The sequence below is a fragment of the Hypanus sabinus genome, chromosome 1 (genome assembly GCF_030144855.1).
Source record: "Hypanus sabinus isolate sHypSab1 chromosome 1, sHypSab1.hap1, whole genome shotgun sequence".
NCBI lineage: Eukaryota > Metazoa > Chordata > Chondrichthyes > Myliobatiformes > Dasyatidae > Hypanus > Hypanus sabinus.
Genome location: NC_082706.1, coordinates 119,291,794 through 119,317,424, shown reverse-complemented (window position 1 = coordinate 119,317,424; position 25,631 = coordinate 119,291,794). Strand labels below are relative to the sequence as shown.

The window sequence follows — 25,631 nt, the reverse complement described above, 5'->3', positions numbered from 1 at the left end:
AAACACTGATTCTAGCTCTGTGAGGGATGCTTGACCTGCTAAGTATATAAAGCATTTTTTAAATGATTACACATTCCAGTATTAACATTGATCTGTTTACCAATTTAGTTAAATGGATGGAAGTGTTTATCACTGCATGTGCGATCGCTGTCTCAAATTGTATGATTTGGTCTTGTTGAGAAAAAAATTTCTGTGTTTCTCTTCTTCCAGGGAATAGACACCATGCACGGTAGCATAATGGTTATTACAGTTAAGGGAATTGCAGTCTAGAGTTCGATTCCAGCGTCATCTGTCTGTAGGTCCTCCCTAGGGAATTTGTGAATTTTCTCTGTTGCTTCATTTTCTTGCCACAGACCAAAGGTGTACTGGTTGGTAGGTTAATTGGTCATTGTAAATTGTCCCATGATTCAGCTAGGATTGCTGGGCTGTGTCACTCGAAGGGCTGGAAGAACTTATTTCATGCTGTATCTTAATAAATAACTAAAAGATATAGATTAATCCTTCAGCAAATTGATGCAAAATGAAAAATATAGTTAGAATGGTAATTTTTAAGCTTTGTAGTAGTCCAAGCATCAAAATGTTTAACTGTGTTTTACAGAAGAATAGGAACTTGTAGACATTTGGCTGGTCTTTTGCTTGTTTATTTAATAGCAATCCAGAACCAATGCATGACTTAACAATTAATCTTCTTTTATTTTATCACAGGTTAAATGTCCTAATATTTCTTGCTAAGAAGAAGAGATTGTGCTTCGAGCTATGTCTCGAGCTTTATATTTCATCATAGTTCTGTCGTTATGGTTTGGAGAGGAGACAATTGCAGAGCGAGCAGGTATGGTGCCAGTTATATTACTAAAAGTGGTCAGATATGATTAAAATCATTTTAATTCCAAGTAGCCTTTGGCTCATTTGTCCATAGAGGCATAGAAATTACAAAATGGAGCAACTTCATCCTGTTTAAAACTTAGTGTGGTTTCTTTGTTCATTTCCTCATTGTTTTCTCTACATTTTAAATACCAATTGAATTCAATTTTTAACTAATATTCTGTCCCAACAAATGATGGTGATTATAAAAATGCCTATATCTAAAGTTTTCCATGTTTCCACATTGCCCTCCTTATTATCAGCACAAATATTGGCTCATTTGGTATAGTCATATTCTCCCCTTTTACTGCCCTATCTATTGTGAGAGTTAGTTTCACTGACCTCTTCACTGTTCCTCTTATCCCAACTATAAAGTCTACAGCCATGGTAGATCTTTCGTGAGGGACTTTGATGCACCAGCAATAACTCTCTGTGAGACGTAAAGGCGAGATATTGGCTTTAATTGACTGGAAGAAGGAACCAGCAGTGGTTGACCACTGTACTACATCCTGGAGACTGAGAGGCCAGGCTCAGGCCTCAATCGCCTTTATACCGGGGTCTGTGGGAGGAGCCACAGGAGCAGTCAGCAGGGGGCGTGTCCAGACAGGTATATGTAGTTCACCACAGACTTCGAATGATCATGCATTGCATCGCACTGTCCTGTCACAAAATATGGGTGCCCAGATATTGTGAATAAACATAGAGCAATTCTTATGTAGCTTACTGCAGCCTTCATTATCCAAAGCCATACTTAGAATACCTCTGCCTCCACAATTCTGTCAGGAAATGCTTCAGTACGGTAACTATCACTGCATAAAATCCTTTTCCTTTATGCTAAAATTGGTTTGTTTGCCGGTTAACATAAACTATAATCTTTGGGTTTCGAATGGAAATATTTTCTCTTTGTCTGCACATGTCATTATTTTGGACAGCTCATTCAAATCTTCTCTTCCAATTTTAGCTATTCTAAGGACAGCTGTCAGAGCTTTTCCAATCATTCCTTGCAATGTTGTTCCCTCATTCAGAGAATCACTTCAGAAAATCTTTTCTAAACCTTATCCATATGATGACTAGAATTGGTTGCAAGTTACTGGTGTGGTCAAGTCGTCATTTTATAAAATTCCACCAAAACTTGATTTGTGTTTGACCTCTATAAAGCCTAAGATTCACACTTGGTTATCAATAAATGTTTATACACACAAACACCCAGGTATCTGTCTGTTCCTGCATATCCTTTAGAATTGAACCATCTTATTACCTTGCCCGAGACAATTTCTGCTGATTTAAAAAGATTTTTATCATACTACTTGAAGAAAAGCAAGGGAATTCGTCAACTAATGTAATAACTATTATTTAAAGATTAGCTTTATTTGTCATACTTGCATTGAAACATACAGTAAAATGCATTGTTATGCATCAAATCAAACCAGCAAGGATTGTGCTGTGCAGCCTGCAATTGTCACCATGTTTTTACTACCAACAAAGCATGCCCACAACTTACTAACTTTAACCCGGACCTTTTTGGCATGTAGACTGGCTGCAGCACCCAGAGAAAATCCACACAATCATAGGCAGAAAGTACAAACTTCTTACAGGCAGTGGTGGGAATTGAACCTTAATTACTAATCACAGGCACTGTAAGAAGTGCCAGCTACCCTACTATGCTGCCCAATCTTTAGCTTCCATCCTTATCAAAATAATCATCCATCCCTTTCTCAGTTTATGAGAATATGGTGCAGCTAATTCAGTAGTAGGCTAGGTTTATAGTGTGGTTGGGAGCAATAGCTGTGGTTCATTGCTTATGGTCTTGTTTCCTCAAGACCAGACATCAAAATTGGTGTTGTAGTGTCCAAGTTGTAAAGCAATACACTTTGCAAGTTAAAAATAAGGAAAGGAATGCACCATAAATAGTTTGAATTTAAATGAACAGAGTGAACTTAGCAGATGCAGAATAATGACATACAGCAGCCAAAGCAAATGAAATCATAGAAAAGAAAAGCTGCATTATTAGTTTTATTTCTGTAGAAATTTAAAAACAAATATTTAATTTAGACAGTGATGCTGAGTTAAGCTGCTGTTGGCAACTTATGTATAGTTTAACTATCCAGTTACAGAAAGGTTATAAAAAGAATAGAACATAGTTAGTATGGAGACATTATGGAATCAGCAGTGGGGGATAGTAATAAAGACACAAAAATTAGAGTCTTACAACATGAAAAGAGGCCTATTGAATGCATGCCACTCACCAAGCTCCCATTTACACTAATCCTACACTAATTCCATTCTATTTTCTCCACATTTCCATCAACTTGCCCCAGATACTACCACTCACTTGCACATTAGGAGCAGTTTACAACAAACAATCCACACATTTGAAGAATGTGGTAGTAAACTGGAGCAACTGGAAGAATCCACACAGTCACAGGAAGAATGTACATGCTTCCTACAGACAGTACCCAAGGCCAGGATTACACCCGAATCGCTGGAGTGGGAGACAGCCAGTCTGCTGGCCCTGTTATTGAGCCACCTTAATGCTGAAGTTAGATGTATTTACAGTGTAGACCAATTTGCAGCAATTTGCTGATTAAACAACATTATTAATCTTTCTGCTCAAGGAGGTGTGCCCATCTCCTTCTCCTGTTAAAACCAAAGGATTTCTCAGGGTATATCAATATTGCAGACCTGAAATATTCAAGAAATAATAGATTTCACTGTTACAATGTTTAAGATTTCTACTGTGAAGTTAGAGTTTACATTGTGCATTGTGTCCAGAATAAAAAAAAAATACCTGTATAGCCAAAAACAGAGATCCTTCACAGTGAAAGATTCATATCCAAGAAAATCACCTGCTTCACTATTTCTCCAGCAAATTGTTATTCCTGGAATGTTGCAGCTGTATACGTTTGGGAGTATTGTGTGGAATTCTGATCATTACACTATAGAAAGGATATGGAAGCTTTGCAAAGGGTTCAGAAGAGTTGCCTGTATTATTTGTAAAGAGAGGCTAGATGAACTTAGATTATTCTCTGTGGAGCATCAAAGGCTGAGGGATGGCCTAACAGAAATTCCTAAAATAATGAGAGGGTCAGATTGGAAAGGTAGTCAGAATCTTTTCCCCAGAGGAGAAGTAAAAATACTTGAGGAAATTGGTTTCAGATTAGATTGGGGAAGTTTAAAAGGCAAGTTTTCTGTGCAGGGAATTGCAGATGTCTGGAATACATTTCTGGAGAGGTGTTTGAAGCAGATTCAATATCAGTGTTTGAGAGATATTTGCACAAAGTCATGAATAGACAGGGAATAGAGGATTATGTGCAGGGACAATGGGATTAGTTTAGTGTTGCATCATGGTGGACTGAGATGCCTGTTTCTGTACTGTACAATTTATCCTGTGTTGTACTTCCTGCTTTTATTCTATATGATTCTATGACTGTGATCCAGCCATTCAGCAGTATGGTTGACTCTTAATTACTTCCCTTGGAAAAGGTTTAGCAGGCCATATTATCAAGCGAGGTTGGAACAAGCCATAAATTCTACCTTTACCAGCTGTCCGCTATCCATAACTCATAGAAGAAAAGATACTGTTTTTAAACTCACAGATGACTATAAGCATAACATATCTTGATTGATGTAAAATGGAATAGGATTGTCAAAAATGCATCTACTCACACTTATCAAAATTGAAACCAATTAGCCATTCCTTAGTCCATCTTCATAACTGATCATGTTTTCTTTGTAATTCATTGTAGCCTGCTTCCCTATGAACAAGACCCCTTAACTTAACAAGCTGGTAGTTGTATCGTGTACATTCATGTCCAAAACATTTACATAAATAACAAATAACAGGGGACACAACAATGCCCCTGGGGCACCCCACTAGTCACAGGCATCCAGCTAGAGAACTGACCTGCAATGATTACCCTCTGCTTCTTGTCATTGAGCCAATTATGAATCCACTTCACTCGATCCCCTTGAATCCCAACAACCTAATTATCCAGATTTTGCCTGCCACATGGACCTGGCCAAAGACCTTACTAAAGTCCATATAGATGGCTCTACTGCCCTACCTACATTTATCTCCCTAGTTACCTCTTTAAGAAACTCCAAAAGCTTTAACAGTTATGACCTTCCATGTACAAAACTATGAAAACTATTCATATTTAGACCTTAATTATCCAAGTGTTGATTGATATTGACCCTCAAAATTCCCTCTAGTAACTTCCCTACAACTGAAGTCAGGCTCACCAGCCTGTAGATCTTGATCTGTCCTTGGTACTTCTCTTGAACAATGGAACAACATTAGCCACCATCCAGTATTCTCAAGCTTATCCAGTGGCTAATGTCAAAGCAAATATCTCTACAATGGCCTTCATGATTTCTTCACTGGCCTCCAATATTAAACTAATGATTCATCCTCCAGGTGCTTTAGAAATCACTGACCTCTCCCACCAACACTTCATTCTGCATTCATTTGTTTTACCTTGCACTACCACTATACTGTTATAATGGATTGATCTGTATGAGTGGTATGCAAAGAAGCTTTTCGAAGCTTTTCACTGTAACTTGGATTATGCAATAATGATAAACAAATTTACTGTTTGCTCTAAAACCCTTTCAACATTAAATACAACAATTAGCCTTGGGTGTTGCTAAATCCCTAGCCTTCAATTTTCTTTCCAAACTTGCAATCTCCACATTCAATGCATTGTCTGCTCCAATATGGCTCAATTGGAGGCTTTGTTCAGAATTCCGATTGGGTTGGCCACTTACTTTATCACCAACCCTTTGCTGGGCCCAACTGGACTTACTGTACAACTGGCCTCTTTCCCTTTAAGGCCTGGATTTTGCAACCACAGGAATTAATTATCTTATTTATTATTTCTAATAATCAACAAAGAAAAAATGTGTAACTGTACAAATTTTGGGCTTAATAAGCCAGATAAAATTCTTTTCATGTATAATTGAATGTAAAACAACAAGAACCTGCATTTATATAGCACCTTTAACATGCTAAAGCATTCAAGATACTTTTAAAAGCTGTTTTTGAGAAATATCCTAAAGGTGAAATGAGAGGCAGAAAGTAAAAAAAAAGGATTTCAGAAGCAATTTTCTGAAACCTGACCTAGGCAGATTAAGACACAGCCACCAATGGAGGTGCAATGAAGATGGGAAAATAAAACAGAGTCCTGAGATATAGAAATCTTATCAACACATGCAAGATTCTGGAGGAACTTAGCAGGCCAGACAGCATCTATGGAAAAGAGTAAATAGTTGACGTTTCAGGCCGAGACCCTTCATCAGGCCTCAGCCCAAAACGTTGAGTGTTTGCTCTTTTCCATAGATGTGATAAATGCTGAGTTCCTCCAGCATTTTGTGTGTGTTGCTTGGATTTCCAGCTCTGCAGATTTTCTCTTATTTGGGTGTAGAAACCTTGTTGGATTTGGGAAGATTTAGAAATTCTGAAAAATTATCCCCATCCTAAACCATGGCAAGGCCCAAGCATACAGGCAAAAGTAACACGAGTGAATCTGCAGATGCTGGAAATAAATAAAAACACAAGATGCTGGCAGAACTCAGCAGGCCAGACAGCATCTATGGGAGGAGGTAGTGACGATGTTTCAGGCCGAAATGTCGTCACTACCTCCTCCCATAGATGCTGTCCGGCCTTCTGAGTTCTGCCAGCATTTTGTGTTTTTATATACAGGCAAAAGTAATGCTTTGACAGCCATTTTCAGTACAAATTGAAAATCCTTTTTCCCTTCCTTCTGAAATCCCCACAATAACTTTGGTGTATTCGGTGATCTTATCCATTTGCTGTTAACAAATAGCTCAGACCATTAAGTACTCCATGGGCTATGGAATCAGAAAACATCCCAGGTGCAGTGCTGAAGACCTATGTACAAAAATCACTGCACCTCCATCCTAAGCAATTCAAATTCTGTTGCAACACTGGCATCTACCCAAACACTTGAAAAACTACAAAGTATATCTTGTTCAGAAAAAATGGGAAAAATTCAATTCATTTAAGTAATGTCTTTTCTATTCAATTAGAATACTTATCAGCTTGCTTAATGCAGGGAGCAATGCAGGGAGCCAAGGTTTGGCCAAAAACATGGATCAGAGAGCTGAATTGAAAGATGGTGCTGGTGTACATTGGCAGCTTTCTGTGGGCTGTAGGAAACTGAATCAGTTTTCCTCTTAAATCTACTCCTTTTGAATTACTTTTGTGGCAATCCACCCACATAAATTTCCTCTGAACAACAGACAATGAAATTATGACAACGATGCTTCAGATCTCACTTTTGATAGTTAAATGCAGAGTAATTAAGTGCAGCACATTTAAGGGTCAATACCATGGCTGAAAACATGGTGTGAGGGGCTGGATTCAATCCATGCAGAAGCGTAGAAAGGTTTCAGCCCAAAACATCGACTGTACTCTTTTCCATAGACTGAGTTCCTGCTGACTTCTTCCAGCATTCTGTCTGTGTTGCTTGGATTTCCAGCAACTGCAGATTTCCTCTTGTTTGTGAAGCATAGAGAGATGAGGTGAATGTGCAGTCACTGGAAAATAAGATTGACTATCTCAGGGCTAGGCTGCTGTATCAGTGACAGATGAGGCAGATCTCAATTGTTTGTTGTACTGAAACTCGGTTAAGTGTGGATACACCAGATGCAGTGATATGACTAGAATGTTTTACAATCCTCAGAATGGATCATACTATGATCTCTGGTAAAGAAAGAGGTAGCAGCCTAAGCTTTTAAGTCAATTCTCGTAGGTGCACAGACATTGGGGGTTACATCAACTTCTTGTTCCACTGATTTAGAACATCTAATGATTAAATGTAGGCCATTCTATTTGCCTCAGGAGCTTTCATCTGTGATCCTGACCACAATTTGTATAGCACCAGTGGCTGATTATAAGCAAGCACTCCCATAAAACTGCACAATATTGTCTGTAAACAAGAAACAGCTCATACAAATGCATTTCAAATTATAGTTGGTGACTTTAACCAGGCCTGTCTGAAGAAAACTCTGCCAAATTATCACTAGCACGTAACCTGTTGCACCAGAGGTCCCAACGCACTAGATCACAGCTACAGCACAATAAAGAATGCCTATTGTTCCTTCCTGAGACCCCATTTTAGTAAGTTGGATCATTTGGCTGTACTCTTATTACCGACATACAGACAGAGCCTAAAGAGCAAGGCTCCAGAGATCAAGACAACTAAGAAGTGGTTGTAGGAGGTGGAGGGATGGTTTCAGGATTACCTTGAGTCACTGGACTGGGCCTTGTTCAAAAACTCATCCGAGGACCTGAAAAATTACACCAGGGTCATAACAGGCTTTATTAAAACAGCTGTGGATGACTGTGTCCCCCACAAAATCATTCAGTGTTTTGCCCAGTCAGAAGCCCTGGATAAACAATGAAATCCAGAACCTGCTGAGATCCAGATCAGAGGCGTTCAACTCTGGAGATGAAGAAAGCCACGAGGGGCGCAGGTATGATCTCCAGAAACCCATCTCTCGGGCAAAGTGGAGATTCTGGACTAGGCAGGAGTCAATGAGGGAAGCTCGATAGCTTTGGCACGGCTTGAAAGCCATAACCTCCTACTAAGTTAGTTCTTGCGACACAGGGGACAACAGAGCTTTGCTTCCAGATGAACCTCTATGCTTGCTTTGACCTCCGGAACAGGGAGCAACCATCGCACACACCCATGTCTCCCAGTGATCCTTTGGTCTCCATATCTGAGGATGATGTCCATTGCCTTCAAGAGAGTGAATCCAAGGAAAGCAGCTGGTCCGGATGGAGTACCTGGCTGAGCACTGAAGACCTGTGCCAACCGACTGGCTGTGTATTCAATCTCTTGCTCCTATAGTGTGTGGTACCCACCTGCTTCAAGCAGGCTTCAGTTGTACCTGTGCCCGAGAAGGGTGTAGTAACCTGTCTAAATATCTATTGCCTAGTGGGACTTACATCCACAGTGATGAAGTGATTTCAGATGCTGGTGTTGAAGCATATCAGCTCTTGTCTGAATGGCAACTTGGATCCACTCCAATTTGCCTACCGAAGCGACAGGTCTACAACAGATGCTGTCTCGTTGGCTTTTCACACAACCCTGGAACATCTGTACAGCAAAGATGCATATACCAGGATACTCTTTATCAACTACAGCTTGGCATTTAACACCATCATCCCCTCAAAACTAATCAGTAAACTCTAAGTCATAGGCCTCAATACCCCCTTGTGCAATTGGATCCTGGATTTACTCACTTGTGGACCCGACTCAGTTTGGATTGGCAAAAATACCTCCTATGCAATCTCCATCAGTGCAGGAGCATCACGGGGATATACACTTAGTTCCCTGCTCTACTCGCTGTAACCTAGACTGTGTGGCTGAGTACAGCTCCAACACCATATATGTTTGATGATAACTCCACTGTTGTGGGCTGTATCGAAGGTGGTGATGAATCTGCATACAAAGGGAGAATGAAAATTTGGCTAAGTGTTGTAATGCCAACAACCTCTCACTCAATATCAATATGATCAAGGGATTGATAGTAGACTTCAGAAGAGGGAAACCAAAAGTCCATGACCCAACTATCATCAGAGGATCAGAGGTGGAGAGGGTCAATAACTTTAAATTCCTGGGTGTCACTATCTCAGGGGACCTGTCCTGACCCGTCATATAAATATAATTGCAAAGAAAGCACAACAGTACCTCTACTTCCTCAGGAGTCTGCAGAGATTTGGCATGTCATCGAAAACCTTGGCAAATTTCTATAGATGTGTAGTGGAAAGTGTGCCAAGTGGCTGCATTATGGCCTTGTATATGAAGACCAATGCCTTTGAAAGGAAACTCCTACAAAAGGTAGTGGATTCAGTCCAGTACATTATGGGTAAAACCCTCCCAGCCATTGAGCACATCTACATGAAACGTTGCCAGAGGAAAGCAGCATCCATCATCAAAGACCCTCACCATCCTTTCCCCGCTGCTGCCATCAGGTAGAAGGTTCAGATGCCTCAGGACACACACCACCAGGCTCCAGAACAGTTATTACCCCTCAACCATCAGGCTCTTGAAGAAAAGGGGATAACTACAGTCATTTAAGGACTCTTTCTTCTTATTATTTCATGGTTGTTATTTATTGATAGGTATGCTTGCTGTAAAAGAATCTCAAGGTTGTATGTTGTGATGTGTATGTACTCTGATAATAAATTTTACTCTGAACTTTAAATTGTGTATGATATTGACTGCCCTTGACATCAAATATGTACTTGGAAGCAACACATACAAAAACACATACAAAAAAACACACTCCACCCAAATAGTTGACTGTTTACTCTTTTCCATAGATGCTGCTGGGCCTGCTGCATTCTTCCAGCATTTTGTGTGCATTGCTTTGGATTTCCAGCATCTGCAGAGTTTCTCTTGTTTGTGTACTTAACTGAGTGTGCCATTGAAGAGCTCTGGTAATGATGTTGACAATAGGCACTAAGGGAAAACACAATAATGGAATCATGGAGAAACATGGAACAGAACTGGAGAAACTCAGTGAGTCAGGCAGCACCAATGGAGAGAAATAAACAGTCCATATTTTAGGTTGAGACACTTAATCAGGACTGGAACTTCAACTATAGATGCTGCCACAGAGTACATCCAAATTTCAGGATCTCCAGATTATATGTTCTCCAGATTTCAACATCTGCAGTCTCTTGCGTCTCCGAAGGAGTTATACGTTGCACCAAATATACACTTCACTTGCCTGGATGAGAGCAGCTTAAACAATTCAATACCATCCAAGACAAAATAGCCCACTTTATCAACCGCTCTAAGCATTAATTCCCTGCACTGTAGCAGGTGCTACTTATAAATTCCCCACAGTTGCTTAGGCATTGACAGCACTTTACAAGAAAGACAAGGGCAGCAAATTCATGAGAAAACCACCATCTTCAGGTTTCTTTCCAGGTCAACTGCCATCCTGACTTGGAAATATATCATCATTCTTTCATGGTTGCTACAGTAGGTATAGTTCCTGGAGATCTTACCCAATAACAGTTTGGGAGTATCCTTACCAGAGGACTGGAAGGGTTCATGAAGATGCTCAATGACAGTTAGGGAGAATAAAAAATGTTATCATTTCTAGTGATATTCCAATCCTGAAAAAATTATTATCTCAATGTTATAAATTATCGAACTTGTGAATTCAAGGGAATTAAATGTAGTTTATGCTTGTGAGATGCTCAAAGCCTGCATACCATAAAATCCATTCCTTGACCATATTTATATTCCACATTTACTGTATATTCTGGATTAGAAGGTTATAATGTTGAAGTCTAGATCCAGAGTCTAAAGTGCTTAGAGGCTTGAAGATACCACTAAATGTTGTGCTGAACTTCCTCCTTGACTGGCAATGCTGGATATTGGATGACTTACTAAACCAAGATTCTATCTAATTTTTCAGAGTCTTATGGCTTCACAAAGCATGAAATGGAAGCTATGAAATATTATTTTCTTGCTGAACATTGGAGAAACTTTTATTCTGTTCATTAATTTTACAGAGTTGCTACCAGATGATCTTGTTTCGCCCAAATTATCTGCTGCACTTCCTACGTTATAGCATTTATGTGCAGATTAGGATGTCCTGCATTTTATAAATCCAAATCTTTATTGATTCAGAGTTGCATGCCTGACATAAAGCACAATGCCAGGGAACACATCAAACTAAGAGTGTCCCTGATCTGGGTTTTCTGTGAAAAAGACGTTACAGGAAATTGTTACATAGGTCCCCTCAGGAAATTGCACTTCTACCTCATGCTTCTAATGAATGGATATTTCATAGCTTAATGCATCCAAATTCCTGATACTGATTACTGATGCTTGAGCCTGGATCATAGAAATTTGTATTCATAATGTCTACTGTATGTTCTGTCTGTTTTGCATATCAGAATCAGAATCAGAATCAGACTTTAATCGCCAAGTACCTGTACACATACAAGGAATTTACTTCCGGCAGATGTTGTCTCTCTGCTCATAACAGATGATAAATATAAATGAAAATATAGATTATACATACAAGTAGTGCAATCCAAGTAATAGTTAGCCGACAGTTAACCGGCAGTTAACTGTTCAGCAAAGTGACCGCAGTAGGGAAAAAACTTCTCCAGTGCCTATTAGTCTTAGTCTGGAGGGATCTGAAGCGCCTACCAGACGGAAGCAGTTCAAACAGTCCGTGCGCAGGATGGAAGGAATCCTTTATGATGTTCCCTGCCCTCTTCTTCAACCTGGAAGAGTACAGGTCTACAATAGAGGGCAGGGAGGCTCCAATGATGCGCTCGGCAGTCCTCATTGTGCGCTGTAGTCTGGTTCTATCCTGCTTGGTGGCTGCTCCAAACCACACAGTGATGGAGGTGCACAGGACAGACTCAATGACTGCAGTATAGAACTGCAGCAGCAATTCCTGAGGCAGACCATATTTCCTCAAGAGCTGCAGGAAGTACATCCGCTGCTGGGCCTTCTTCAGGTTGAAGCTGATGTTCTGCTCCCACTTCAGATCCTGAGAGATGGTGGTTCCCAGGAACCTGAAGTTCTCCACGGTGGACACAGGGCTGCCAAGGACTGTGAGGGGGGACATAACGGGGGGATGTCTCCTGAAATCCACTATCATCTCCTTTGTCTTGAGCGTGTTCAGCTCCAGATTGTTCCGACTGCACCAGAGCGCCAGTTGGTCCACCTGCTGTCGATATGCAGTCTCATCACTGTTCTGGATGAGTCCGATGACGGTGGTGTCGTCTGCAAACTTCAAAAGCTTCACATAGGGGTTGGAGGAGGTGCAGTCATTGGTGTAGAGGGAGAACAGCAGTGGAGAGAGGACACACCCCTGGGGGGCACCGGTGTTGGTGATTCGAGTATCCGAGGTGACCTGTCCCATCCTTACCTGCTGACTTCTATTGGTCAGGAAGTTGTAAATCCAATCGCAGAGGTCAGGTGGCACAGTGAGGTGAGACAATTTGGAGCAGAGGGTATGAGGGACGATGGTGTTAAACGCCAAACTGAAATCCACAAACAGTATCCGAGCATAGGTCCCAGGACGATCCAGATGTTGCAGGATATAGTGCAGTCCCAGGTTGACTGCATCGTCTACTGACCTATTTGCCCGGTAGGAAAACTGCAGGGGATCCAGCAGGCTGCTGGTGAGGGTCTTCAGGTGGTTTAACACCAAGCGTTCAAAGGATTTCATGACCACAGATGTCAATGCGACAGGTCTGTAGTCGTTCAGTCCTGTGATGGTGGGTTTCTTGGGGACCGGGATGATGGTAGAGCACTTGAAGCAAGTTGGAACCTCACTCAGCTCCAGAGATCTATTAAAGAGATGAGTGAAGATGGGAGCCAGCTGATCAGCACATATTGTGAAAAAGTACTGCAAGGACAGATCCATAAACATGAGCTGAAATATGTAAGGAGTTGCTGCTTGTCAGTGTTTTGAATTTAGTATAGAAAATTATCATGCAGCTGAAAAATGATTTGTATACTTATCATAAAGAAATAAAATAACTTGAAGGCAAAATTGAAAATGATGTCTCTCTTAACTAGGGATTGTAGAGGATGGGCTGGGGGTTACTTTTTTATTTCCATAAATTGCCCCTGAATAGCTTGGCATTTCAGAAGGCAATTTAGTAGCAATGGTATTTATGAGTCTGGAGTATAGAACTGATTGAGTAAGAACAACAGATTTCCTTCCTTGAATAGGATTAACAAACTAAATGAGTCTTTCAAATATGGAAGGTTGCCATTCCTAACACCAGAATTTTATTCCCAATTTTTTCCGTATTTGAATTTATCTGCTACAACTGCCTTGGTTGGTTTTCAATTCTTGCCTTCTTTTCAATATCCCACTGTTGAATTTAAGCCTAGTATAAGACTATAAGACATAAGAGCAGAATTAGGACATTCAGCACATTGAGACTGCTGTCCATTTTCATCATGACTGATTTATTATCCCTCTCAAGCTCAATTTCCTGTCTTCCTCCCGTAACCTTTGTCACTCTTACTAACTAAAAACCCATCAACCTACACTTTAAACATACCATAAGACCATAAGATATAGGACCAGAATTAGCCCATTTGGCCCATTGAGTCTGCTTCACCATTTCATCATGGGTGATCCAATTTTATCCAATGACGGCCTTCACAGCCACTTATGGCAATGAATTTCACAGTCTCGCTCCCTCTGGCTAAAGTAATTCCTTCACTTCCAATGAAGAGTCTCAGCCAAGTTATTATTCTTTTCCATAGATGCTTCTTGACTTGCTGAGTTTTTCCAGCATTTAGAGTGTGTTCCTCTGGATTTCCAGTATCTGCAGAATCTCCTGTGTTTACCAAAGAGTAAAGGGCTGGTAAACTTATGGTTTGATCTGGTCTGTGTTGAGCTGGCTAATCTCTGCCATGGCAGCAACGTAGTCTTTACCACAAATGATTTGATAATTTTCCAGGTGATCTCTCACCATTAGGGTGAGAGAAGCTCTCCAGGATAACTGTCCCATGCGAGGAAGATGAATGGGTTATTATTAATCTTTGTGTTTGAACCATGTGCCATATAAATTACAGGCATACAACAACATTAGTCCATAGATAGCATCAAACTGGTCTTCAGCCTAGACCTTAATTGTTAGGGGGAATAGCCCATGTATATTAGTTGTCAATCTGCACTGTATTTTCTCTGTAACTAAAAAAAACTGCACACTGAATTCTGTTTTTATTTTTCCTTCTGTGTACCTCAATGCGCTTATGCAAACTAAAGCTTTTTAGTGAACCTTGGTGCAATAATAAACCGATTACCAATTACCAAACTAAATTGTACACTTCTGTGTGTGAATCACATTACACACATTAGTACACCTAATTTGTTTGTTGGGGTCAAGCACACATCTAATGTCACAATTCATGTAACTCCCTTTCCCCATTCATATCCAAGTAAATTGGAGCTCAAGACCTCAACATATCCAAATCCTACAAAATGTAATGGATACAACCCAGTCTATCATGAGTAAAGCCTTCCCCATCATTGAGCACATCTACATGGAGTGCTGTTGCAAGAAAATAGCCTCTATCATCAAGGACACCCATGATCAAGACATGCTGTCTTCTCACTGCTGCCAACAGGAGAAAGGTACAGGAGCCTCAGGGTCCACGCCACTAGGTTCAGGAACAGTTATTATCCCTTAACCATCAGTCTCCTGAACCAATAGGCTCAATTTAACTCAACTTCACTCACCATATCACTAAACTGTTCTTACAGCCTGTGAACTTACTTTCAGGGACCCTGCATTTCATATTCTCAATATTTATTGCTTATTTACTTATTTTTCTTTTGTGCTTGCTCAGTTTGTTGTCTTTTGCATATTGGTTGTTTGTCCATCCTGTTGGATGAAGATTTTCATTGATTCTATTGTGTTTCTTGGATTTACTGTGTATGCCCCCAAGAAAACGAATCTCAGGATTGTATATGGTGACTTATATGTGCTTTGATAATAGAGTTACTTCAAACTTTGAAACTAAAGCTGTCATTGAACATTCCCAGTAAAACATGGAGAATTTCAAACAATACCAAAGTGCTTTACGCATTATTTACATTCCTAACGGGGAAGACAAGACTGAGCAGATTCAGGACTAGGTTCCTTAGATGCAATCCACCTTCATAGATCAAGTAGTTTCGCCAGTATTTAGCTGTTGATTTTTTTCCATCTACGGACATCCCAGTGGAGACACTTCTGGAAGTTCTTCATTACTATAACTATTCAGGATGCATTGGTAACCTTCACATTTTCAGACAGGAGACAAGATTTTGTCCATAAGTGAGGAACCTTCTAAGAGAGATTCTTCAGAGTCAGCATATTCTTTTCTGACCCCTAAGAAAAAAATGCTTAAGTTTTAATTAGGCCTGGTCAATTTAGCTATATATTATTAGCAACATGAGGAGATTTGTTACATCATCAAAGACTCAAACAAGTTTCCACAGATGCACCGTGGAGAGCATTTTGACTGGTTGCATTACCATCTGGCTCTAATGTACAAGATTAAAAAAAAACACAGAGTGTTGTAGACTCAGCCAGGTCCATCATGGGCACTAGCCTTCTCACCGTTAAGGACATCTTCAGAAGGTATTGTCTCAATAAGGCGGCAATAAGATTAAAAGAAAGGTAAAGAGAGATTTGCCAAATGAGGAAAACTCAGGAGATTGCAAAGATGAGTTGTGTTGAAGGGCTTGTTTCTATGCTGTATTTGTTTAAAGTTCTATAACTAACCATTCCTTGGTAAATTGAATTCTGCTAGGTCCTGTTCAACAAGTATGACTCTCCTTTTTAATTTCAGACATGTGAATATTATTCGAATGTACGCTTGGAGGCATGCTTTTCAATCATGGTGACTAATAGGCTGCAGTTGAGGAAATGGACTACAAAACCCTAACCCTGACAGATTCCTTTCCAATGCAGGTTGCTCAGCAGTGGAAGGCAGTGTGGTATTTCACTATTGGCCAGATTATCCATTTCCTTATAAAGGTGACACTGAAGCCAACTATAACACCCCTGTTTGGCCCAATACCTGGGTGTTACATCTGGTAGCATACTTCCCTACCCACTTATTCTTTTGTTATTCACTGGGCTGATACACCAGTAGGAGGCATAATCCACTTCAGTAACAGTGAATGCAAAATTTGTCTTCCAGCTTTTTTCTCTTTTGTTGCTGCTGCTATCAGTTAGAAGGCATAAGAGCCTCAGAACTCGCACCACCAGGTTCAAGAACAGTTACTACCCTTCAACCATCAGACTCTTGAACAAAAGGGGATAACTACAATCATTCTATTTCAGGTTTTTTCACAACTAATCTTCTCACTTTAAGGACTCTTTCTCTTGTTATTTCATGCTCTTGCATTTCATATTCATCATTTATTGATATTTATTTATATTTGCATTTGCACAGTTTGTTGTGCATTGATCCTGTTTACTTTACTTTACTTTATTGTCACCAAACAATTGATACTATAGCATACAATCATCACAGCGATATTTGATTCTGCGCTTTGTGCTCCCTGGAGTACAAATACTGTTCTATAGATTTGCTAGGTATGTTCGCAGGACAAAGAATCCCAGCGTTGTGATTGGTGACATGTATGTATTTGGATAACAAGTTTTATGTTGAACTTTGATTTTGGTTTTTCCCTTTCATAATGAAGTTTGAATTTGAAGTCCATTGATATCAATTGTGCCTCTTTTTCAGGCATGGCACAAAGACAAAATTAAGACAATGAGACCATCAAACATGGGAGCAGAATTAAGTTCTTCAGCCCACCTAGTCTGCTCTGTCATTCGATCATGTCTGATTTCCTTTCTCTGTCAAATCCATTCTCCTGCCTTCTGCCTGTAGCACTTGCCCATTTTAATCAAGAATGTAACAACCTCCACTTTAATTTCCAGTTAATTAAATTCCAGTTAGTGGATTCCTGTTAAATGGGACACATTGGGGCCAGCACAGTTTGGCCCAATTAACACAGCTGCCACAATTAACTGAAGTTTCATGGAAATAGTTGAAAAGGAATGAAAAAGATAAACTACCACTTAACTGAGTAACAAATCTTGTACTTTAGTGAAATACAGAACAAATTGGAACATTACCAAAACTATTATAATACAAGTTCCTAATAGTTATCGACGGAGGAATTGTTCAGTGTATGTTGATGTGTTCTTTTGATTGACTGCAAATGAACAAAATCAACACAGACACCTAGTGCAGATAATGGACTGCCTTCAAACAGTGCTTCCAATGATTTCATCCTCCAAATTTTCAAATTCTGGTAACATACAAGATAATTATCAATACATTCAAATTCTTCATAATTCCTAATGCTGAAGTGGTGAAATCATTTAATTTTCGCTCCTGGCCATTTCTAGCATCTCCAAGCCACTGAGACCTACTGAGTAAAACAGTTTTGATGGCCTTACTGTTTATTACTCACCAACTATCAGTGACAAGATCAGTTATTGCTTTTTGAACATAAGTGCACATAACTGATGTTATTTAAAAGCTGTTCACTCTAAGCACGGTGTATTGTCCAATGACCACACAACATGCACGTGACTGATGCTAGTTAGAAAGTGTCCAGCAACAGTCTCTTGTCCCAATTAAGTGGCAAAGTGTCCAAAATAAAAAAAAGGAATCCTGGCCATTTTCCTGATTTGTTTTTGTTCTTTCGGAATTGTTGCAAATAATTCCTGATTAACAGATGGCCCAATTAACTGTATACTCAAAGATTTGGCCTTCACAGCCACCTACGGCAATAAATTTCACATTTTATTCACCATCTGGAGAAAGAAATTTCTCCTCATCTCTGTTCTATAGGGGCATCATTCTATTCTGAGACTGTGTCCTCTGATCCGAGACTTGCACACAAATAGAAACATTCTCCCCTCATCTCCTCTACATAGACTTTTAATATTTGAGATCCCCCTCATTCTTCTAAACTCAAGCAAGTACAAACCCAGGCCTTCAAAGAATCCTTATACATTAACACTTTTGTAAACCTCCTGTGGACCCTCTCCAACACTAGTATGGCCTTTCTTAGATATGGGGCATAACAATGCGATAGCTTTAACAACTTACCAAGGGTCACCATTAAATTGTGTTTGTTTTAAGGTGTTCTCTGGGTTCACACAAGCCAAATATTAATTCCCCAGTTAACGTCAAGCCCAATTCATACTTAAAGGCTCTGTTATATTAACTACCAATAAACAGAGATGAAGAAGAATTTCTTTAACCAGTGGGAGGTGAATATGTGTTACAATGCCACAGATGGCTGTGAATCCCATTATTAAAGCAGAGGTTGATAGGTTCTTGCTTAGAAAGGACGTTAAAGGTTTTAGGGAGAAGGCAGAAAAATGGGTTGAGAGGAAAAATAAATCAGTTACGGTGGAGGAGGTTTAATGGTTTGAATGACCTATTTCTGTTCCTCTGTCCTATGGTTAGTCAATGGCCATTCAGGCTCCAGTCTGCTCAAGATCAGTATTTCTAACAGCCTAAGACCACTGATTACAGTTCTGTTTCAAATTTTCATTAAATGGCTTTTCTTGTCAAACTAAAGAGAGCAGAATACATCCTAATCCAAACTCCTACTGTTCCACAGAGTCTTAAATTCTTCCACACCTACCAGCATCTAGCTTATGGAACACAACAGTGCAGAACAGACCAGGGCCTTTGCTCTAAATGTTCTGCCAAAGTAATTAAACTGATGAATCTGAATTAATGTAATCCCTCTTCCCTGCACATTGACTATATCCCTCCATGCTTTGCATATCTATTTGTCTTTCTAAGAGTCCCCCATGGACTCATCTACTACTTGCCTCTACCAGCACCCCAACAGTGCACTCCAAGTCCTCGCTACTCTCTGTGTAAAAGACTCTATTGTACTTTTACCTCCCTCATCTTAAATACTTCTCTACAATCTGTTCAGCCTCTCCTCCAGTAACAGGTGAGACCTGAAGACAATTCCTCTGCTTTCTGCAAAGCTAAGACTCCAGCCAAAACCAGTACTGGTCTCTGCCCTGTGGTGCTATTATCACCTACAGTGATCTCATTTTACTCCAATGATGTCACAGTTTTCTGAAGTGATTCAATATTTATTCAGGAATCTTTGAACTCTTTTATTTGGAACAGAAGACAATCATGGATGTCTCCTCATAGGATATCATAAAAAGTGCCTTGAGATTGTAAGATGATACTTGGCAGCTGCTGCTTGCAATAACTTCAGTGCATGGAGTTGCACCTTGCTTTAGGTTGATGTCATCATCCATTTTAACTAAAAGCTTGTGGGTTCAAGTCCCTTCTCCAGAGATTTCAGTACACTATCCAAGCTGATACATAGTATAGTATTGAGAGTGTCACAACCACAGACTCGGCTGCAGGGTCTGGATCTGAGGACAATGCCGATCCAGAGCCCAACATTCCTTGTTTGTGCATTGCTGCTCTGGTGATCTGCGGAATACAGGCAGAGATGAAGGTCTCCCAACTGTCGAAACCATGACTGGATGGGGGAACTTCCCAAAAGGCTATTGGTCCCTGCTACAGTGAGCTCCAAAGTGTTACAATGGGGCCACTCCTCCCTTCTGGCTGGCCATCCGCAAACTCAATGGATCCAGGAGTTCATTAGGAGATGATTTTGTTGGCCAGCTATGTCGCAGGATGCCCACGACTTCGTATCTGCCTGTCCCACCTCAGCTCAGTACAAGATATCACGCCACCATCCTGTGGGTCTGCTATGTCTGCTGCCTGTGCCCCACCACCCCTGGTCCCACCTCTCAGTGGATTTCAGCACTGTGCTTCCCCCATCTAATGGAAGCACTACCATTTTGGTCAGTGGGGATTAATTCTCCAAGGATGCCCACTTCATTGCCCTCTCTAAGCTCCCATTGGCTCATGAGACTGCCACCCTCATGGTTCAACATGTGTTCAGGCTCCATGTCTTCCCTCAAATAGTGTCTGATTGTGGACCACAGTTCACTTCCCGCTTTTTGAAGACTTTCTGTATTCTTGTAGGAGCCATGGCCAGGCTCTCATTCTGTTTCCACCCCCAATCCAAAGGCCAGCCTGAGAGAGTGAATCAGGAGTTGGCAACAACCCTGCGGTGCCCTGTCTCTTCCAACCCCACGTCCTTGAGCTCACAACTGGTTTGGGGAGAGATTGCACACAATAAGCTCCAGTTGCTCTCCACTAGTATGCTTCCCTTTGAATGCCATAAGGAATTCGATCCACTGCTCTTCCCTGACCAGGAGATTGATGTGGGAGTTCCTGCTGCTGTACAGCTGATCCAGCGCTACAAGAGTTGGGACTTCTCTGCTGCATGCCCAGAAACAACATGCCTGGCAGGCTGATCGCCTCCACTGACATGTGAGACCTTTCAAACCAGCAGTGGAGGTCCGGTTGGCACCAAGGGATCTTCCCCTGAAAGTTTAAAGCTGCAGATTGGCTCTGTGTTTTGTGGATCATTTGTACTGGAAAAAGCCATCAACAAGGTGTCATATAGATTGTGTTTGCCAGCATCAATGAAGATCCACCCAGTATTCCATGTTTCCCAGCTCAAGCTAGTTATTACCATCCCCTGGACCCAGTCACTCCACTTCCCCCTCCTCCCCGCTTAGTAGATGGTTCCCTAGTCTATACTGTGTGGCACCTCCTGGCATCTCACTGGGTATGGGGTATGGTTCGATACCTTGTGGAGTGAGAAGGGTATATTCCAGAGGAAAGTTCTTTGATCCCTGCAAAGGGCACCTTGGACAAGTCGCTCATCCAGGACTTCCAGAAGACACAGGTCTGTGGTACCTCAGGAGCTGCACCTGGGGAAGAGGGCCCTGTAACAATCATGGACTTGGCTGCAGGGTGTACGGGCTTCTGCAGGTGGGATGCACAGCAGATTAGGCAATTGTGCTTGTGAATATTCACATGTCAGCTAATTACTATGGAGGTATTTAACTCCCTTCTTTTGTTGTAGCTCTTGTCGAGACTTGAGCAAAGCACAGTAACATTACACTGCCTGCTTGCATTTGGCCTTGCCTGAGAAAGTGGACTATCGAGTTGAATGATGCTGAAGACTAGCAGTATTCATCTTATATTTAGATATTACTTTCAGCCGGAGTGCTGACATCTAGTTTTCATGAGAGTTTTAGTTATCAGCCCTGTTTTGCTGAGCATTATGGTTTTTTTCCCCTTTAAAATCCTGTTTGCATTAAGATCTGTGAACTGTTGACCTGCTTAAGTGTCTCTCCCTCTGCTCTTGGGCCATATCAGAATGTACTGATAGAGAGAGTTCTATCTTGTCAGTGACTGTTTTTTTTCAGATCTTTGTGTTCCCACTTATCTCCTCCAGCAACTGTCTTCAGTCTTCACACTCTCCTTCCCTAACCTTCATACCTCTCCTTCTCTATATTTTTCCCTTTGTATCTTTGCCTATCTTCATCAATCATTCACCTGCCACAGTATGCCAGCAACACCCCTCCTCCCTTCCCCTGTCTATCATCTTATATCCCTCCACATCCACTAATGACCTGGGACTGGTGTTTCACCACTCCTCAGCCCCTCTTTATACTGGCCGTTATGCCTCTCTTCTCTCAGACCCAATGCAGGGCTTTGACCCAAAATGTTGACAATTCCTATCCTCCCTCTATGCTGCTTGACCCACTGATTTCCTTCAGCAGAATGTTTGTTGCTCTAGATTCCAGCATTTGCACTTTCTACAAAGTGCTCATATTTGCAGTCTCATGGTGCTGTTTTGAAGAAAAGTCAGAAAGTTCACCCCAAAATCAAGGAGACAAATTATCTGATAATGACCATGCTTTCACTGTGGATCTTTCCATGGACAAATGTGTTCTTCTATTTCTCGCACTACAACTATAACCATGCTTCCAAAGCATCTCTTTAGCTGTAATATTACATACCCCGAGGTCATCGAAGCAAACATAATTCCCTTTTCTTTCTCTTTCTTTCTTGATCTCATTCTATTTTGCTTTTTTTCTTTCTGTTCATGTGCTAATATTGAGTATATCCATTATGTAAATCCTGTCTTTAACTGAAAGCTCTATGTGCTGCATTCACTTTAACTGTGAGTACCATTTTTAGTCCATTTTGTCCATTTTCATTTAATATAAAGAGATTATCACAAAACAGGTTGTATCCTTTATTGGGCACAGCTTTTTGCTCAGAACTGCGCCTAATAACAGGGTGCTTCATGTACAGGTCAGTTGATTCCCTGAAGTCAGCTGTGTTCTCTCAATAAAAAGCAAAACTGGTACTTGTTTCGAGCAAGATGCCAGCTGGTCTATAAGTTTAGTCTACTTCAGACTGATCAGTGCCTGTGGCAGTTAATTGTAAATGCAAAATACTTGGTATTGGGCAAGACACCTTTCAATGCATTCTGATAGAGCGCAACCATTGGTGAGTGCCATTGCAAGAATAATAATTTGTTTTATCTTGCTTTGTGTAGTCTGCATAAGGCAAAATTTTTTTCAGGTATATACTAAAACCCAGAGATCCAATATGCTTTCCTTCATTATCACAGAGAAGTTTAGTTGTATAACTCTGCTGGTGGTGAACATAATTTAAAAGTAAATCTGAAAGGTTTCTACAGTTATATTAAAAGCAAGAGGATAGTGAGGGATAAAATTGGTCCCTCAGAGAATCAGAGTGGTCAGCTATGTGTGGAGCTGAGGGAGTTGGGAGAGATTTTGAACGATTTCTTCTCTTCGGTACTCACTAAGGAGAAGGATATTAAATTGTGTAAGGTGTGGGAAACAAGTAAGGAAGTTATGGAACCTAATTAAAGAGGTGGAAGTACTGGCGCTTTTAAGAAATTTTAAAGTGGATAAATCTCCAGGTCCTGACAGGATATTCCCCAGGACCTTGAGGAAAGTTTGTGTAGAGATAGCAGGAGCTCTGACGGAGATCTTTCAGATGTCATTAGAAATGGGGATTGTGCTGGAGGATTGGTGTATTGCTCATGTGGTTCCATTGTTTAAAAAGGGTTCTAGAAGTAAGCCTAGCAATTATAGACCTGTCAGTTTGACATCAGTGGTGGGTAAATTAATGGAAAGTATTCTTAGAGATAGTATTTATAATTACCTGGATAGACAGGATCTGATTAGGAGTAGCCAGCATGGATTTGTGCGTGGAAGGTCATGTTTGACAAACCTTATTGAATTTTTTGAAGAAGTTAGGAGGAATGTTGACGAGGGTAAGGCAGTGGATGTAGTCTATATGGACTTCAGCAAGGCCTTTGACAAAGTTCCACATGGAAGGTTAGTTAAGAAGGTTCAGTCGTTAGGTATTAATGCTGGAGTAATAAAATGGATTCAACAGTGGCTAGATGGGAGATGCCAGAGAGTAGTGGTGGATAATTGTTTATCGGGATGGAGGCCGGTGACTAGCGGGGTGCCTCAGGGATCTGTTTTGGGCCCAATGTTGTTTGTAATATACATAAATGATCTGGATGATGGGGTGGTAAATTGGATTAGTAAGTATGCCGATGATACTAAGGTAGGAGGTATTGTGGATAATGAGGTGGGTTTTCAAAGCTTGCAGGGAGATTTATGCCGGTTAGAAGAATGGGCTGAACGTTGGCGGATGGAGTTTAATGCTGAGAAGTGTAAGGTTCTACATTTTGGCAGGAATAATCCAAATAGAACATACAGGGTAAATGGTAGGACATTGAGGAATGCAGTGGAACAGAGAGATCTAGGAATAACAGTGCATAGTTCCCTGAAGGTGGAGTCTCATGTAGATAGGGTGGTGAAGAAGGCTTTTGGAACGCTGGCCTTTATAAATCAGAGCATTGAGTACAGAAGTTGGGATGTAATGTTAAAATTGTACAAGGCATTGGTAAGGCCAAATTTGGGATATTGTGTACAGTTCTGGTTACCGAATTATAGGAAAGATATCAATAAATTAGAGAGAGTGCAGAGATGATTTACTAGGATGTTACCTGGGTTTCAGCACTTAAGTTACAGAGAAAGGTTGAACAAGTTAGGTCTCTATTCATTGGAGCATAGAAGGTTGAGGGGGGATTTGATCGAGGTATTTAAAATTTTGAGAGGGATAGATAGAGTTGACGTGAATAGGCTGTTTCCATTGAGAGTAGGGGAGATTCAAACGAGAGGACATGATTTGAGAGTTAGGGGGCAGAAGTTTAAGGGAAACACAAGGGGGTATTTCTTTACTCAGAGAGTGATAGCTGTGTGTAATGAGCTTCCTGTAGAAGTAGGGGCCAGTTCAGTTGTGTCACTTAAGGTAAAATTGGATAGGTATATGGACAGGAAAGGAGTGGAGGGTTATAGGCTGAGTGCGGGTAGGTGGGACTAGGTGAGATTAAAAGTTCGGCGCGGACTAGGAGGGCCGAGATGGCCTGTTTCCGTGTTGTGATTGTTATATGTTATATGGTTATAATTAATTCTCCTCCCTTACAGATCTGAACAATCAATTTGTTGATACAGGCAAATTGTTTGAAAACTTTCATAACTTAATTCTGCTAACAATGTTAAAAACTCATGTCTTATCTGACATTAATACAGTTTTCATCCATTTTGCTCACTTTCCTTCCAGCCCGCTGATACATTGTTTAATGATGAAACATTAATTTGTAACATATTCAAATTTCACGGTGATATTTTAGAGCAATTGGTAAAGAAGACATGAGGTAGCTTTGGCAGTCAAGGTGAAGGATAATCCAAAGAGCTTCTGCAGGTATATTAAGAGCAAAAGGATAGTAACGGATAAAATTGGTCCTCTTGAAGATCAGAGTGGTCGGCTATGTATGGAACCAAAAGAAATGTGGGAGGTCTTAAATGGGTTTTTTGCATCTGTATTTACTAAGGAAACTGACATGGAGTCAATGGAAATAAGGCAAACAAGTAGTGAGGTCATGGAACCTATACAGATTGAAGAGAAGGAGGTGCTTGCTATCTTGAGGCAAATCAGAGTAGATAAATCCCCAGGACCTGACCGGATTTTCCCTTGGACCTTGAAGGAGATTAGTGTTGAAATTGCAGGGGCCCTGGCAGATGTATTTAAAATGTTGGTATCTACGGGTGAGGTGCCAGAGGATTAGAGGATAGCTCATGTTATTCCGTTGTTTAAAAAAGCCTCTAAAAGTAATCCAGGAAATTATAGGCCAGTAAGTTTGACATCGACATAGGTAAATTATTGGAAGGAGTACTAAGAGATAGGATCTACAAGTAC

At 40.6% G+C, this 25,631-nt stretch overlaps 1 protein-coding gene across 1 annotated transcript in view; it reads left to right on the top strand.

Annotated features, from left to right (window-relative positions):
• Positions 1-222: 222 nt before the first annotated feature.
• The window catches only part of col22a1 (collagen, type XXII, alpha 1), a 256,846-nt gene continuing 231,437 nt past the window's right edge, over positions 223-25,631 (top strand). The window contains exons 1-2 of the mRNA XM_059988289.1: positions 223-229; positions 734-829. Of these exons, the coding sequence (XP_059844272.1) occupies positions 223-229; positions 734-829 (103 nt within the window). The remainder of the gene's footprint in view (positions 230-733; positions 830-25,631) is intronic.